This window comes from Erpetoichthys calabaricus, chromosome 13 (assembly GCF_900747795.2).
Source record: "Erpetoichthys calabaricus chromosome 13, fErpCal1.3, whole genome shotgun sequence".
In the NCBI taxonomy this organism is placed as follows: Eukaryota; Metazoa; Chordata; class Cladistia; order Polypteriformes; family Polypteridae; genus Erpetoichthys; species Erpetoichthys calabaricus.
Window position 1 is genome coordinate 24,681,358 of NC_041406.2, and position 17,356 is coordinate 24,698,713.

Below are 17,356 nucleotides of genomic sequence, written 5' to 3' on the forward strand. Positions count from 1 at the left end.
TGGTTCTCAGACTCCCCAGAAACAAACTACCTAGTCATCATGTAAGATGGGACTGCATGACATACTGGCACAATTGAAGTTTTAACTATTCATACATATAAAACAGAATAATAACTTCCAGTTTTTAAATAACATGGTTTTAAATTTACATACACCGATAGTAAACTTTAAAAATGACAAACTTAATTATTCTTTCTTCTCTTCGAGCAATATTCATATTTATCCTTTCATTAACTTTTCTAGCTGAAGTAAAATGGGTCCAACTAATTTTTAATACCTATATTGTAGCTCAGAATATTTCCTAATAATATACTTATTAGTTCTCGAAATAACTTTTACAAAAAACAACTACTGACAACTAAATTACTAATATACACTCACTGATCAAACTTTTAGGACCACAACACTAATACTAGGTAGGAGGCCCTACCCAAATCTGCAGAAATTGTGTAATGCAGTCCTGTCAACATGGACCAGAATCAGAAAAGAATGTTTTGTGAGCTGCACATTCATGCTGTGAACCTCTTGTTCCTCCACATCCCCAAGGTGTTCTTCTGCATTCAAATCCAGTGACACTGAACTCATTATGATGTTCATGAAACCAGTTTGAGATAACTTTTACTTTGTGACATCCATATTACTAAACGAGAATGGTAAACCGGATATGGACGCAGGCACCTGCCCGTGGACGCAAAAGACACAAAGCAGGCGCCACACAAAGCCCCCCTCCACTAACAGGAATAAGAAATGAGGCAACGCGCCCATAGCACACAAAAAAAAGCTGTCAGACGTAGGCGCCACACAAAGCCCATAGCACACAAAAAAAGAGGAGTCAGACCCACGACCCAGAGTGAAACGGGACAGACTACGGAGTACACACACTAACATAAATAAGAAATGAGACACAAAGCCCCCCTCCACTAACAGAAATAAGAAATGAGGCAACGCGCCCATAGCACACAAAAAAGAGGAGTCAAAACAGGACAGACTACGGAGTACACACACTAACATAAATAAGAAATGAGGCAACGCGCCCATAGCACACAAAAAAGAGGAGTCAGACCCACGCCCCCGAGTGAAACGGGACAGACTATGGAGTCCACAAAGGGTCACCCATCAAGCCCGAGATTACCGCTCAAAAACGAAAGAGCAACCACAAGCAAACACCTGACATCATGCAGAAACCCCACAAATACGGACAAAACAACATATTTGAATCACATTATCCCCGCCCCACAGTGAAATGGGACATACTACGGAGTCCACAAAGGTTCACAAATCAAGCCCGAGATGGTACGTAAAAAGAGGAGTCACACCCCTGCACCAGAGTAAAACGGGACAGACTACGGAGTCCACAAAGGGTCACACATCAACCCCGAGATATTACGGAAAGCGAATTGTGGTACGGAAAACAACAGATACTACAATAGGAGCATTCGCCTACAACGCGCATCTGAAATCAACGTACACACTATACAGCATAATCCACGCACTTCTAAAAAACCGCACGCAGACACCCGACATCATACATAAACAACAAGAAACCGGACTACACTACATATTGGAATCACATTACAGTGATGCAATATTAACAGCACAACCACAGATAACACAGACGCAACACCTGATGGGTAATAATAAGAAGAAACGAACGCTCCGTATTAAACATACGTCATCTGAACACGTACAAACTATACAGCATAGGTGAATCTCATTACAGTGATGCACTATTAACCGTACAACCACAGAAAACGCTCCCTATTAATAGTAAGTGCGATCATCCTTATTACTTACCCATATTACTAACGATAAAGAACAGACAAATCATGAATTCACGATCACGGGTGCAAAACGATACGGCTCGAGTAACGGGACCACAAAGACGAGCCCGCATGAAAAAAAAACAATAAACGTAGGCGCCTACAACGCGCTTCTGAAACCGCGGAAGAAAAACTGTCTCGGCTCCAAAAACGAAAAGCTCGACTAACACAGGTGCAGAAACGAGCCCAAATGGACAGATACAATGAACGTAGACGCATGCAGCGCGCATCTCAAACTGCAGAAGCGAAGCAGGCACGGGTTCAAAAGGAAAGAGCTCGAGTGACAGACATACAAAAACGTTACCGATGGGAAAAAATCAGTGAACGCAGACGTCTACAACGCGCGTCTGAAATGCCGGAAAACAAGCAGGCACGGCTCCAAAAAGAGAGAGTTACAGCTCCAAAACAACACATCCCAAATACTGGACATTAACTTCCCTGAACAAACAACTGGCAATACAACTAATGAGTTTACACGTTGTTGTCAAAAGGGTCGAGTTAGACTGCCTCCTTTACATGAATATCCTGAATATCTACGGAAGCTTCTAACTAACGATGTACCTGAAAGTAAAAACTTTTATGAACTGCATTAGATCCTACAATGGTTCATTTGCTTTTGCATCTACCGGAGTAAATATCAGGCCACCAGCTGGCAATGACCCATACTGCTTTCGCGTATGTGGACAAATATTACATTGCATTGGAACAGTACACCCTGAAACAAATCACGAACGCAAATTTGCAGAAATATACATCTTAGATCCAGATGACGCAATCCATCAACGAATGAACCTTCCTGAAAACAAACAATGCACAGAGCTTATAATGAGAAACGTCACTAAGGTCATAAACAATCACCCCTTAGCTAAGTCTATAAAAATGCTACATGAGGTTGAAAGAGAGGCCAATACAAAAGCAACCTACGGCTGCCCGGCGGGCACGGGTTCAAAACGCCGGGGGTAGGCGAGCGAAGCGAGCAGGGGGCGGAGCCCCCTTGTAGTGCATTATAATAGTGGAAGTAGCCATTTAGAAGATTGAAAGGATGCACATGGTCAGCAACAACATTCAAATAGGCAGTTGCATTAAAGCCATGATTGATTGGTATTAACAGGCCCAAAGTGTGCCAAGAAAATATTCCCCTCACCATTACACCACCACCAGCATGGACTGTTGACACGAGACATGTTGGGTGCATGGATTCATGCTGTTACTACCAAATTCTGTCCTTACCGTCTGTGTGACACAACACTTTGCTGGGCTGCTAACGAATTAACAAGCCAATGAATCATTCAGCAGAAGTGCAGCAGGAAATACTACAGGGGCTCCTTTATACCTACAGCCATATTCTAACTATGGTTGTAACTGCCAAGTCAGAAGGTTTCTTTTCTTTCTTTTTTCATTTATTTATTTATTTTTAGTCATTCTGTATGCTCAGGCCATAATGTGTGTTTATACATTATACATATACTGTGCCCACTGCAGTCTCAGCTTTCTGTTTCTGGCTGACAAAAGAGAACCTGAAGTGGTCTTCTGCTGTTGTAGCCCATCTGACTCAAATTTTCACAGGATGTTCATTCCGAGATGCTATTCTGCTCACCACAGTGGTTCCTAGTTGGTTATCTGAGTTACCAAAGGCTTTCTGTCAACTCAAACCAGTTTGGTTATTTTCTTCTGACCTCTCTCATTAACAAGATGATTCCGACTGCAGAACTACCACTCACTGGATGTTATTTTGCTTTTAGCAGCAACTACAGAGACTGTTGTGCATGGAAATCAGAGGATATCCGAATTCAAAGAACTACTCAGATCAGCTAATCATGTCACAGTCAAAATCACTAACATCACATTTTTTCCCCATTGTAATATGAAAATCTGTTTCCCCAGCACATTATTAGGCATCATTGTTGCTATGTTTCATTCATTCATTTTTTATTGTTGTTAAATTGGTATGACATCTTAGATAGATAGATAGATAGATAGATAGATAGATAGATAGATAGATAGATAGATAGATAGATAGATAGATAGATAGATAGATAGAAATTTATCTTGAACAGGAGTTCTATAAAAGGAGTGATATTGAAGGTATCGTATCATACAAAAATAAGATTTTCTTGATTACATTATTTCAGTAAAATTGTCTGTTAAAGCTGCCATGTCTAAATAGCCTGTATTAGTGAGGTAAGGAAAACACAGAGGGTTTAGTTAATTTTATAAGCTTTTAAATTATATCCTCCAGTTTAAAAATGGTAAGCGAAGGATGAGAGTTTGAAAAAACTAAACACAATAAACCTAGGAATAAAGTTTTACATCCAGTGCTTGTTTGTTTCAGAACATTATTAAGAAAATCTATATTTAAAAAATAAATATGGAGTAATAAAATTGCTAGTATAAATTATGTCTTTACTCACTTCTGACTAGAAGTAAAGTGCATATGCAACTATAATTTTATTTTGAAAAATCTTTTTTTAGCTTTTTTAATGTTACATATCGTCCACATTTATAGTTCTGCATCAAAATATATTCTCCAATCTTTATTTTCCTTAGATGGACAAAGGATTTAGTACACTACAGATTGGTTGCACCTAAACAAATTGTTAAAGTAGAATTACTATTAAAATATTTTTAAGAACTCTGAAAAGATGATACAGGATATATAGGATATTATGATGTCCATCAATAACAACAAATCGATAAATACTGAACTCCATAGTAACAGCTTTTCCATTTCTTAAACAATTTTTTTTTTTTTTTTTATAGTTTATGGATGTTTACTCCACCTAGTGGAGCGATTGAGTATTGCAGATTTTACAACTTTAAATTGTCAAGATAAGATGACATCACTTCACTTTTGATCTGCTTCTAGTGGTGAAGGTCACAGTGGCTGTGCAAAGCTGCACAAACCAGGCCTCCCTATTTGTAGAAACCATTTACCACACTCCCTTGGTATTTCCCAGATGCTTTTAGTTAAAGTTTTACTACATAGAGTCAAAGTAGTAAGGTAATTTAATTTCAGATTCATTAGAACTGAATTAACTGAAATGGCACCTCAAAAATAAGAACTTAAATTATCTCTGACAGCTGATGCATAGGCTGGGTATTCCAATAAAATAGTTAAACCATGCAGTCTTTTTCTTGTACCTTTTTAAATGCAATTATTATATTTTTTCAAATTAAATCAGATTTCTTTTGTCACATACAAATTATACATACAGTACAATATGTAGTGAAATGCTTACATTCCAATGACTGTACATTTAAGAAGAAAAATACAACAATAACAAAATACAATTATAAAGACCAAAAATCATTAATAGAATTTTAAATATGTGAAAGTAATAAATGAAACTAAATAAATAACTTAAATAACTTAATGTAAGGGAGTTAACAATAGGGTATCATGTATTTCTAGACACTTTCCTTATTCCAGATGAGGATGGACTGTGAACAGAGGCGACTCCTCCTCGGTCTTCCTGGGGAGAACTTTAGGTGGTTGTAGCATTTACCAGATCACAGCACAGAAAAGAAGCCATTGTTGGGGTGGCTGATATGTCTGATCATTTTCTTTGCCCTGGTCCGACATCGCTTGGTGTAGATGTCTTTGACGTTAATAAGTGCAGACACCCTGTGATGCCTTCAGCTAACCGCATGACTCCCTGCAGAGCCTTGTGGTCCTGCTGCGTGCTATTCCCAAACCAGGTGGTAACACTTCGTGTCGGGATAATTTCAGTGGTGGATATGTTGAAGTTCTTTGGTAATTGGCAGACTTTTAAGGCTTAATTTTTTGTACTTTATGGTGGTTTCATTGCAAACACAAAATACTATGGCCTTCAATCATCTATGTGTGTTTGAATAATTAGGTATGTATTATTTATATATAAATATACACATATATATATATATACACACATATATATATATATATATATATATATATATATATATATATATATATATACATATATACATACACACACATATATATATATATATATATATATATATATATATATAAATAAATAAAATACTGATTTAAATAATGCATACAATTTATTACAGGTCACTCTACACATCAAAAATGACAAATTATTTTCAAGAACATTTCCTCTCCGCTGCAGCTATTGTAGTCAGGGCAAAAAACGTGAAATATTGTAGTCATAAGGTAAATAATTTCAGCATCCTTTATTCCTTTGTTAAAAGCAGCGAATAAATATTTCTTTGATATACAATAAGGCAGCTTTATGTTGAGGTCAAATTGTGAAACAAGATGCATTTTTCATTTTAGCAAAGTTATTTTTTTAGCATGTAAAAGATTTTTTTTAAACTGCAGATGAAAATGGCAGCCACTCAGGGTAATCAGCATGCTGATAGAAGTGCATTCTGCTAAAGTGCAGACATATTACTCCTAGATAGAAGAAATGCTCTCTGCATCTTTTTTTAATGTCTGCTCTTTGTAGAATCTACTTTACCATCTCTCTGCATTAAGCTTCCTTTCCTTCAAAATTGTGTGTGTATTTTAACCCAATACTGAAATATATAACTGCTTAAATTGTATGCTTTCTTTATGTTGCACATACATTCTGGTAGACCTTACATTTGGAAATTCAATATTTTTAGAAATTCCAGCTTAGCACAAAACAAATAAAAATGTTTTGGATTAAGACTTTCACCTACACAAACTGTCCTGAGGTGTGATCCGATGAGCAGTATTCATCAGAACAGCATACCATCCATAATAGCTTTTCAGAACAACAAGCTTTATCAACAGTATATCCAAATTAATTAAATGGAAACAGGCTTTTCCTTTAATCAAATAGAATGTTCTTATTTATATTCTAAAATATTTCCAAGAAATATTCAACATTTTTCAGGCAAAAGCATTACATTACAAATCAAAGCACCACTTATATAATGCAAACTGAATTATAGTGACTCATCCTTGAAGATATTTGTAAAATATTAGAATTCATCATTTTCTGTCAGGAGAATGGTGGTACCACGGTTTGTGCTACTGCCTCACAGCTCCAGAGATCTGGGTACAAATCCCTGGCATGAGCAAGTGACAAGACAAGGGTTAAGGCAATGCATGACTGGCAGGCAGTGTTGTGTACTGGTTAAGGCTTTGGACTTCAAACCCTGAGATTGCAGGTTCAAATCCCGCTACTGACACTGTATAACATGAGCAAGTCACTTCATGTCCCTGTGCTCCAATTGGAAAAGCAAAATAAATGGAACCAATTGAAACATAAATATTATAAGTCAAGAGAAGGATGATGCAAGTTTTCTCTTAAATAATTTCTGCACCTCCCAGGATTATCTACTAAATATTTTGACAGTATGACACAGATACTAATTTATACTTGAATATAAACTGGACCCAAAAGGTTATTTGTATAGAAGTTATTAGGCATTTTAATTAACTACAGTATCTTTTCTTCTATAACTTAACATTCTCAGTCAACAGTATCATATTTGCTCTAATCACTTGAAGATCTACAGCATATTTTGCTGTTTCATTTGAATGCTTGCATCTGGTTTTTGACATTACATTACCTATAAAAAGTATTTACTCCCATGGACGTTTTCACGTTTCATTTTTATACAACATTGAATCCGATTGGAATTAATTTGCTTTCTTTGAGACTGATCAACCGGAAACACTCTTTAATGTCAGAGTGAAAACAGATCTCTGCAAAATGGTCTAAATTAATTACCAATATAAGACATAAAATGATCAAATACATAAGTATTCACTGCCTTTATTGTGATACCCCTAAATCCTCATTGGTGTAGCCAGTTAGTTTTAGAAGTCCCGGAATTAGTTCAATGGAAGTCACCCATTTAACTGTTAGCATAAATGTACCTGAAAGTGGAGGATCCAACTTGTGTTGAGTCAATATGGTATTTTAACCTACACAATGAAGACATGAAGAACACGTCAAGCAACTCCTTGAAAATGTGAGTGAAAAGCACAAGTCAGGGAATGGAGAAGAGAAAATAGAGTAGGTAGTCTACAAAAACTGAGTGATTGTGCAAGAAGATGACTAAATCATCACTGGTGCAGCCAGCTGGTTTTACAAGTCACAGAATTACTTTAATGGAGACAACCTGTTTGGGGGTTTCAACTGAGTGTAGTATAAATCACCCTGTATATGGAAGATCCAACTTGTGAAGAATCATTATAGTGGCCTAACCAGCACAAAGACGACAAAAGAACACTCCAAGGAACTCAGTGAGTAGGTGATTAAAAAGAAATGTCAGGAGATACACACTAGGAAATATCTAAGTCACTGAATATCTCTTGGAGTCCAGTCAAATCAATCATTAAGAAATGGAAAGAGTACAGCATAGCCGAAAATCTATCCACAGCAGACAAATGAGAGGGGGCACCAAGACACCTCTAAGAACTCCATAGTAGTTACAAGCTACAGTAGCTGGATTGAAGAGACTGTGTAGATGGTAGCTGTTGCCCAGGTGCTTCACTGGTTGCAGCTTTAAGGGAGAGAAGCAAAGCGAAAATTCACACATGACATCTTGGGTAGAGTTTGCCACATGGGGGACTATAACATCAGTTAAAAAGGGCTCTGATGAGACAGAGATTGAACTTTTTAGCCAAACTAAATGCCAAATACAGACACTATAAATTATCAAAAATACACCATCTGAGCTATGAAGCATAAGGGTGGCATCATCATGCTGGTGGGATGATTCTCTGCAGCAGGCCCTGAAAGATTTATGAGGGTAAAAATACATTGAAAAATACATTGAAGTTCTGAAGGGAAAACCTGATGCACTCTGCAAGAAACCTGAACCTTGGGAGAAGATGCATTTTCCAGCAAAACAACAACCCCAACTATAAAGCCAAAACCACACATGAATGGTTTCAAAACCACAATGTGAATGTCCTGGAGTGGCTGAGTCAGAGTCCAGATCTCAATTCAATTAAGAACTTGTGACTGGACTTGAAGAAAGCTGTTCACTCAGGATCATCATACAAACTGACAAAGCTTGGGCAATTTTGCAAAGAAGAATGTGGAAAAATACAATGTGCGGTTGTGCAAAGCCTAAAGAGATTTGTCCACAAAGACTCAAGGCTGGAATGACTGCCAAAGGGTCATCTACTAAATACTGACTTGAGAGGGGTGTGAAAACTTAGACAATCAATTATTCTGTGGTTTATATTTATTATTAATTTAGACCACTTTGCAGAGATCCGTTTTCACTTTGACAATAAAGAGTCTTGTACCGTTATCAGTGTAAAATATAATCCAAATTAAATCTACAGTGATTCAATGTTGGGTAAAAATAAAATGTGAAACCCTCCCAGGGTGATGAATACTTTTTATTGGCATTACTTCTCAATCATTATGAATTTCAAAATATAAGAATAAGTAGTTTAATGTTCCAATTTGGTTAAATTATTTGAAAAATTATCATATAGATACTTGTTTATATAGCGTGTTTCTAAACTAGTGGTGTCTGCCAAACTCTCTTTTCAATGTAACTGTAATACTCTTGTTAACAGAATTTGTATTTCTGTTCTTATTTTGAGAAAACGTTAGAGATTCTTCACAAGTACACAGAGTAGTCCCTGTTGGGTGAGATGACAGTATCTGATCAATAACAGGTAGCCAACATCACTCTCTACTTTCTTTTACTGACATTTTTGGACAGTTGACAGAAATGACAATCTGCTATGGACAGAGCTGTTTCTCACATGTATTTTTTCCCCTTTTTTTGCATTACTTACTTTTAAGATAAAAACATTTTGTGAATAAAAAAGGTTTAAGTTGCTACATTATGAACAGATGACCATACACGGAGAATGTTGTTTAAATTGTAAATGCCCTTTCAGTTGCAGAGCTCTCTCTTTTCATTATTTGAAATTGTATTTGGCATGCTTACTTTTACTTTTGGAATAAGCTCTGAAATGCATTAAATGATCTTTGATAAACTGCTTAATTATGTTCATTTGTTCCTGTCCTCACCAAAACATTCACAGGTTAAAGAAAGAAAAGTGCGACACACAGAATGCAAGCATTTATCAAAATCTGTGCATATTGTGAGAAGCTTAAACTTAATTCTGGACAGCAATATAGATCAGTTGACATATAATTATAATGTGTCTCTGAAAGTGGCCTCACACTCTCACAAAAAAACTAAAGTGATTAAAGCACTAAGAAACATACCTTGGTTTATCTAAAACACTAATGCTCTGATATTGCAATGCTGAAAACTAAAGTATAGATTGAGCGTGATAAAGTTCTAAGTCGTCTGAACAGCATGGACAGACACTGTTAACAAGTACAAAAAAAAATATTTTTCTTGTTGGCTCTAAATACTATTCCAGACTAGTTCATGGAAACATACATGACACACATGCACTGTTCAGGCAAATTATTTCAGAACATTTTAAAAAAGCAATGGAATTCAGGCATTCATAAAATAAACTTAATACAGTTAGGCCCATACATATTTGGACAGAGACAACTTTTTTCTAATTTTGGTTCTGTACATTACCACAATGAATTTCAAATGAAACAACTCAGATGCAGTTGAAGTGCAGACTTTCAGCTTTAATTCAGTGGGGTGAACAAAACGATTGCATAAAAATGTGAGGCAACTAAAGCATTTTTTGAACACAATCCCTTCATTTCAGGGGATCGAAAGTAATTGGACAAATTAAATAACTGGAAATAAAATGTTCATTTCTAATACTTGGTTGAAAACCCTTTGCTGGCAATGACAGCCTGAAGTCTTAAACTCATGGACATCACCAGATGCTGGGTTTCCTTCTTTTTAATGCTCTGCCAGGCATTTCCTGCAGCGGCTTTCAGTTGCTGTTTGTTTGTGGGCCTTTCTGACTGAAGTTTAGTCTTCAACAAGTGAAATGCCTGCTCAGTTGGGTTAAGATCAGGTGACTGACTTGGCCATTCAAGAAATTTCCACTTCTTTGCTTTAATAAACTCCTGGGTTGCTTTGGCTGTATGTTTTGGGTCATTGTCCATCTGTATCATGAAATGCCGCCCAATCAATGTGACTGCATTTAGCTGGATTTGAGCAGACAGTATGTCTCTGAACACTTCAGAATTCATTCGGCTGCTTCTGTCCTGTGTCACATGATCAATAAACACTAGTGTCCCAGTGCCACTGGCAGCCATGCACGCCCAAGCCATCACACTGCCTCCACCAGGTTTTACAGATGATGTGGTACGCTTTGGATAATGAGCTGTTCCATGCCTTCTCCAAACTTTTTTCTTGCCATCATTCTGGTAGAGGTTGACCTTGGTTTCATCCGTCCAAAGAATGTTTTTCCAGAACTGTGCTGGCTTTTTTTGATGTTCTTTAGCAAAGTCCAATCTAGCCTTTCTATTCTTGAGGCTCATGAGTGGCTTGCACCTTGCAGTGCACCCTCTGTATTTACTTTCATGCAGTCTTCTCTTTATGGTAGACTTGGATATCGATACGCCTACCCCCTGGAGAGTGTTGTTCACTTGGTTGGCTGTTGTGAAGGGGTTTCTCTTCACCATGGAAATGATTCTGTGATCATCCACCACTGTTGTGTTCCGTGGACGTCCAGGTCTTTTTGTGTTGCTGAGTTCACCAGTGCTTGCTTTCTTTCTCAGGATGTACCAAACTGTAGATTTTGCCACTCGTAATATTGTAGCAATTTCTTGGATGGGTTTTTTCTGTTTTCACAGTTTAAGGATGGCTTCTTTCACCTGCATGGAGAGCTCCTTTGACCGCATGTTGTCTGTTCACAGCAAAATGTTCCACATGCAAGCACCACACCTCAAATCAACTCCAGACCTTTTATCTGCTTAAACGATAATGACATAACGACGGACTTGCCCACACCTGCCCATGAAATAGCCTTTGAGTCCATTAAACAATGTCATCTCCAGACAGAGGAGCAGTTTCAGCGACAGACTGCTGTCACTGTCCTGCTCCACTGACAGACTGAGAAGATCATTCCTCCCCCAAACTATGCGACTCTTCAATTCCACCAGAGGGGGTAAACGTTGAACATTATTCAAGTTATTGTCTGTTTTTTACCTGCATTTTTTATTACTCTTTGATTTAATATTTTTTGCTGCTGGAGTATGTGAATTTCCCCCTGGGATTAATAAAGTATCTATCTATCTATCTATCTATCTATCTATCTATCTATCTATCTATCTATCTATCTATCTATCTATCTATCTATCTATCTATCTATCTATCTATCTATCTATCTATCTATCTATCTATCTATCTAAAGCTGAAAGTCTGCACTTCAGCTGCATCTGAGTTGTTTCATTTAAAATTCATTGTGGTAATGTACAGAACCAAAATTAGAAAAAAGTGGTCTCTGTCCAAATATTTATGGACCTAACTGTATAGGTTTAATCAAAGAAACAAGAGGACTTGCCTCCCATTTTCACCAACACTGTTTGGTAAAACGTCTGTGGTTAAGCCATTCAAAAACACATGTCTTGGTCAAACTTATGATCACCTCTACCCTCTTTAGCAAAACATTAAGCTTAAAAACTTTAGGTCATTGCTTCCTCAAAAAACAGTTTGAACTTAATACTAACTGATTTTTGTGAAGTTACTGTCAAAAAATCATCCCTACAAATGCTGTAATTGTTTTCTGATTATATGGAAACAAAATTGCAGTGTAAAATTTAAAGAAGGTCCCAAGTCACACAGTCTCCTTCATGCATTTCTGTACTAATGCCTCACTGACTGATTGCTCTTTTTATCTTTAGCCAGGTCAGAATTTTTCTTTGTTTTGCTTTCTTGTCAGTCATTCTACTGTCTATTTGAAAGGGAGTTTGTTGTTTGTCATAAATAATAATAATATGAATTGTATTTATGTATTGAGCTTCTATAAAAAGACAAATTTCCCACTGGGGATAAATAAAATACATGTGTGTGTGGGCACGTATGCCATCTATCTACTACTTTGACACTTTGACTCAAACTGAGTCATACCACGTGATTTGACGTTTAATGCTACAGAGGGTTACAACCCAAACAGGAATGCTAGTGGGAAGTAAGCTCTAGCAGCTTTATAATGAAAAATTCACCATTAAACAAGTAAAAAAATATGAATGTAGCTGAAAAATACATTGAAGCAAGACATCTGAATTCCAGAAGGACAAAAGCAAGATACAATGTTTCCAACAGGGAGCCTCATAAACAGGCTGACACAACTGTATATAAGTTCATATCAGGACAAATAAATTGAACTTACTGCCTAAAAGTGAGTTACATTAAACACAAATCTAGGTTACCCTCTGCTGGATCTGACATGAGCTTTGCTACAGTATCCTGCAGTGTATTCTTCTATGACAGGTCATTTTTCATTCTGTTCTCTGTGCATACATAAACACTGATGTTATGAATGAGCTTTACAATATTACTTATGAAAAAGAAAAGAAAAAAAGTTTCACTATGCCTCATACCCCTTTTGCTATTCAGCTGTCACATTTCAAATTATTTATAGTTGCAACTTTGAAACAATACAATGCTATAAAAAACACTTTTTGCATTTGCATTTTGAATAGACAAAAAATAATAAAACACAATTATATGTAAACTTCCAGAATGTTTTTTTTTTTTACTAATTTCTCTAATATAGCAGAGACTAAACATTCTAAAAATAAACCAGACCATTTGGAGATGTATGGCTCTAATAAAGCAAAAGTATTTCATGAAACAAGGAAAAGTCCTGGGGCCAAAAAATATCTACTGCCAAAATGACCTTGAATAATGAATACTCATATAACATTTAAACTTAATAAATGAATCAACATGAAAAATAAAACAGACGTCTATATTTTACTGGCAGTGACCATCACCATCATGTATCAAAAGTGAAGGACCTGGGGATACTTTTGAAAACATATCAATCACCTCATTACCAGTAACTGCTTTATTCCAATTAGGAAGGCACTGACCGCAAGGCAGAATGGATTAACAAGCTCTTATAATATTAGCCTTTTAAATCAAAATTAATTCCATAGTCCATCAGTAATTTTATTTTGGAATGCAAATATAGTAAAGGAGGAATTAAATATGCCACATTACCTCCCATTTGGTGTCACCTTTAACCTCCAGCAGTTTCAGACCATGTTTATTCTTCAGGTGTCTGTTCATTTCCCATTTAGTCCCATAGACATAATTGCACACTGGACACTTTACGCCACCTACATAAAAATATTATTATATAATAACACATCTCAAGAAGATTTAAAGCAAACAAGATGCACCTGAGCACAATTTGGAGCAAAGGGTCTAAATACTTATATAGAAGACAAATTTGAAATACATTTACAAACCTTTCTGAAAAAATATTCTCATTTTGTTACTATGTGTTGAGTGAGTAAAGAGTGAGGGGCAAAAATGCCAAATGTATTAATTTAAAATTAAATTTACAACACAATAAAGTGTGCAGAAAGCAAAGGGGTCTGAATGTTTTCTAAATCCACTATACACACTTTTAATTTTTCACATTCTCATGCTTTTAATTAGGATTTTCTCCCCATTAATTGATACAAAAATGGCAACTTATAACAAAATTCTACACATATTTCATTTAGAGGAAGTACAACCTGAACCGGATAAAATGGTAAAGAGAATAAATAATTGTTTGGGTAGATGCAAAGCTGATTCTCATAATACATAAGCACAATACTGCATGCCTGTCCACTTGAAATTTACCACATCACTTGTTTATGGACAAACATCAGTCAAAAACAAATGGCAGCCATTACTCAATATGTCTATTCCCCAACCTAAATTTCACTGACGAATAGTATCAGTGGGCCCTCATCACTATAGCTGTCAGAGCATAAAGGTAAGTCCAGCATGAAAACAAATGCTAATTTCAACTTGTGACCCAAGGCCAGGCTTCGAAATGGTAGTGTATTACTCAGCTGAAGAGTAATTCTCTAAAAGCTTTTGAACAGAAGGAGAATTTTACCTTGTGATGGACGGCCTTTTTCAACATTTCCTTTTGAGTTGGCAATGTCCTTCCTCTGTTTCTGGAGAACATTATTTGTATTCTATAGTAATCTCTCAGTGGTTAATATAATTTATATAACATTGGTTACCAAGATATACCAAATATCCTTAAACACTGAATGGAAAAGGAGAAGTGCTAAAATATTTTAGGAATGTTGCAATCATATTTTTTCATTTTTTTTAATTAGATAATGTAATCAAAATCTACTTTTAATCCAAAATATAACTGATGAATGAGTATTAGAAATGTATTTTCCTCCTTAAAAATTATTTTTTGGAGGCAATCACCATATGAACAATTGTTTTTATTTATATATTTTTGTACACAGGTTATTATTTGATAAATATTCCAAAATGAGTTGAGCACAGGAAATGATTTCTATTTTATTCTGTATATAATATTTACTGTATAATGGTACATAATAGATACTAGAGAAACAACTATAATAAATTAAAACAAAACCAGAATTTGAAGGACAGTACATAAACAGTCTGTAAGACATTTTATAAGTGGGAATTACACTTTGAAAAGGACAGTATTTTCCATTGGCTTGTGAACACATTTTTGTTTTTGTAATTTGCAATACAATTATCTGAATCAAGGACAAAAGCTTTTAAAAGGTGATAAAAGTTGTCATTTTTGGATGAAGTAGTTAAGGTAACTGATGAAGAACAGCATGGAACAACTTCTGGGACCGAGAAATCTCCAAGTATAAAAGGAAACATTATCTGCTGCAACATTTTCTTAGATTTATGCTCTGTGTAAATCTGTGTACGCTCATGTGTAATATTTCCGCATTTCATAATTTGTCAAATGTATATTAACCTGGCACTGCGCAAACCACTATAGAAATACAACAACTTCTTGAACAAAACATTTACAAACTTCAATAATTAAAAACTATACAAAATAATTTAGATATGAAATAGTTCAAGTTAAGCAAGTACGAAGTACTTATGAACAGACAAACAGCACAGTAACCAGTTATACTGCATGTTGCAAAAACAGTAACCCTACCCATAACCCTTGAGGAAAGAAGCTGCAGAGATGTAGTGCAGTTCGGGTCGCAAGGGGGACATGTACCTCCTCTGTGACGGCAATTTATTGAACAGATGGCTACTGGGGTGTGTGAAGTTGGCTGCAATCTTTCCTGCTCTCTTTTTCACTCTGGTGATGAACAGATCTTTAATGTTGGGAGACAACAGCCAACGTTTTTCTCAGCTGAACAAATCACCTGTTGCAACCGAGTCTTAGAAAGGGAGGAGGCAGAAGGAAACCAAACAGTGATGGAGGAGGTCACAATACTCTCAATGACTGCTGAGTAAAACTTTAACAATAAATGCCTTGATATGCCAAGTTTCTTAAGCTGGTGGAGGAAGAACAATCTCTGCCTGGCTTTCTTGATGATGGAAGTGATGTGCTTTCCCATTTTAATGTATTAGTAAAGTAGATCCCAGGAATTTAAACGACACAGTCTGGCCATTAATTTGCAAAGATGGACAGTTAGTGACTTGTCAGTGGAAATCAGTCCTCATTTCCTCTGTCTTAATAGCATTGAGCTCCAGGTTGTTACAAAAACACCGTTCTACAGGACGGCCCACCTCTTTTTGATAGGAAGTTGCATAATTATGGGAAATGACACAACCATAGTGGAGCTCATCTGCAAACTTAAGGATTTTCACATTTTTGTCCAAGAATCTTCAGTTATTTGTATAAAGTGAAAACAAGAGGGGAGAAAAAACACAGCCTTTGGGGGGCAACTATGCTAAGTGACATTGGATCCGACATACTGTATAAGGGCCCAGTCTCACACTCTGCTTCCTATCTGTCAAGAAACTCATAATCCACTGGCAGACACCATAGGGTACACCTGACTGGATTAGTTTACTCTGAAGCATCTCCGGAACAATGGTATTGAAGACCCTCACATCGGTGTTATTACACATTTTTATATGTATTTTTTTAATTTAATACCCAGATTTGTTTTCAGAGTATGTTTTTGCAAAGCATTTTCAAACTGAAGGATGTCAAGATAGCATTTCTTTTTTTGAATCTGGGGAAATTATGTTTAATGTAAATATATAAAATAAATAATCTCAGATGCTATTTAAGTAAAGGACATATACTGAGTTATAAATATTTAACAGTTAACATCACCAAATCTAGCAAACCAGTCCATACATCAATAAACATGATCTAATCTGATCTATTTTCTTTTTAGGTTTACCTTGAAATTCCAAAGAAAAAGCCGTAATCTCTTACTGATATATACATCTTAGAATGAGCCATGCTAACATATCTTCCTTATCCCCTGTTTAATGAAAAAAGGAAATTGAGTTCTAGTTCAACAAGTAAATACAAATCCAAAAGTCATTTAGAGAACTGGAAAGGCACTGTAGCAATCCCAAAAGCCTGAAACAGGACGATCAGCTTTCAGATAACTGTACAACATATTCCTACCAGATCGGCATCTTCTGCTAGAGTCACTGCCGTAAATGATCCCAATCTATTTTCACTGAGTTAT

At 36.1% G+C, this 17,356-nt stretch overlaps 1 protein-coding gene across 3 annotated transcripts in view; it reads right to left on the reverse strand.

The window, feature by feature from the left end:
- Positions 1–17,356, reverse strand: part of LOC114664097 (zinc finger protein ZFAT-like) — a 179,955-nt gene that overhangs the window by 25,644 nt on the left and 136,955 nt on the right. For all 3 annotated transcript variants that reach the window (XM_051936012.1, XM_051936011.1, XM_051936010.1), the window contains exon 13: positions 13,896–14,014. In XM_051936012.1, coding sequence (XP_051791972.1) covers positions 13,896–14,014 — 119 coding nt within the window. The remainder of the gene's footprint in view (positions 1–13,895; positions 14,015–17,356) is intronic.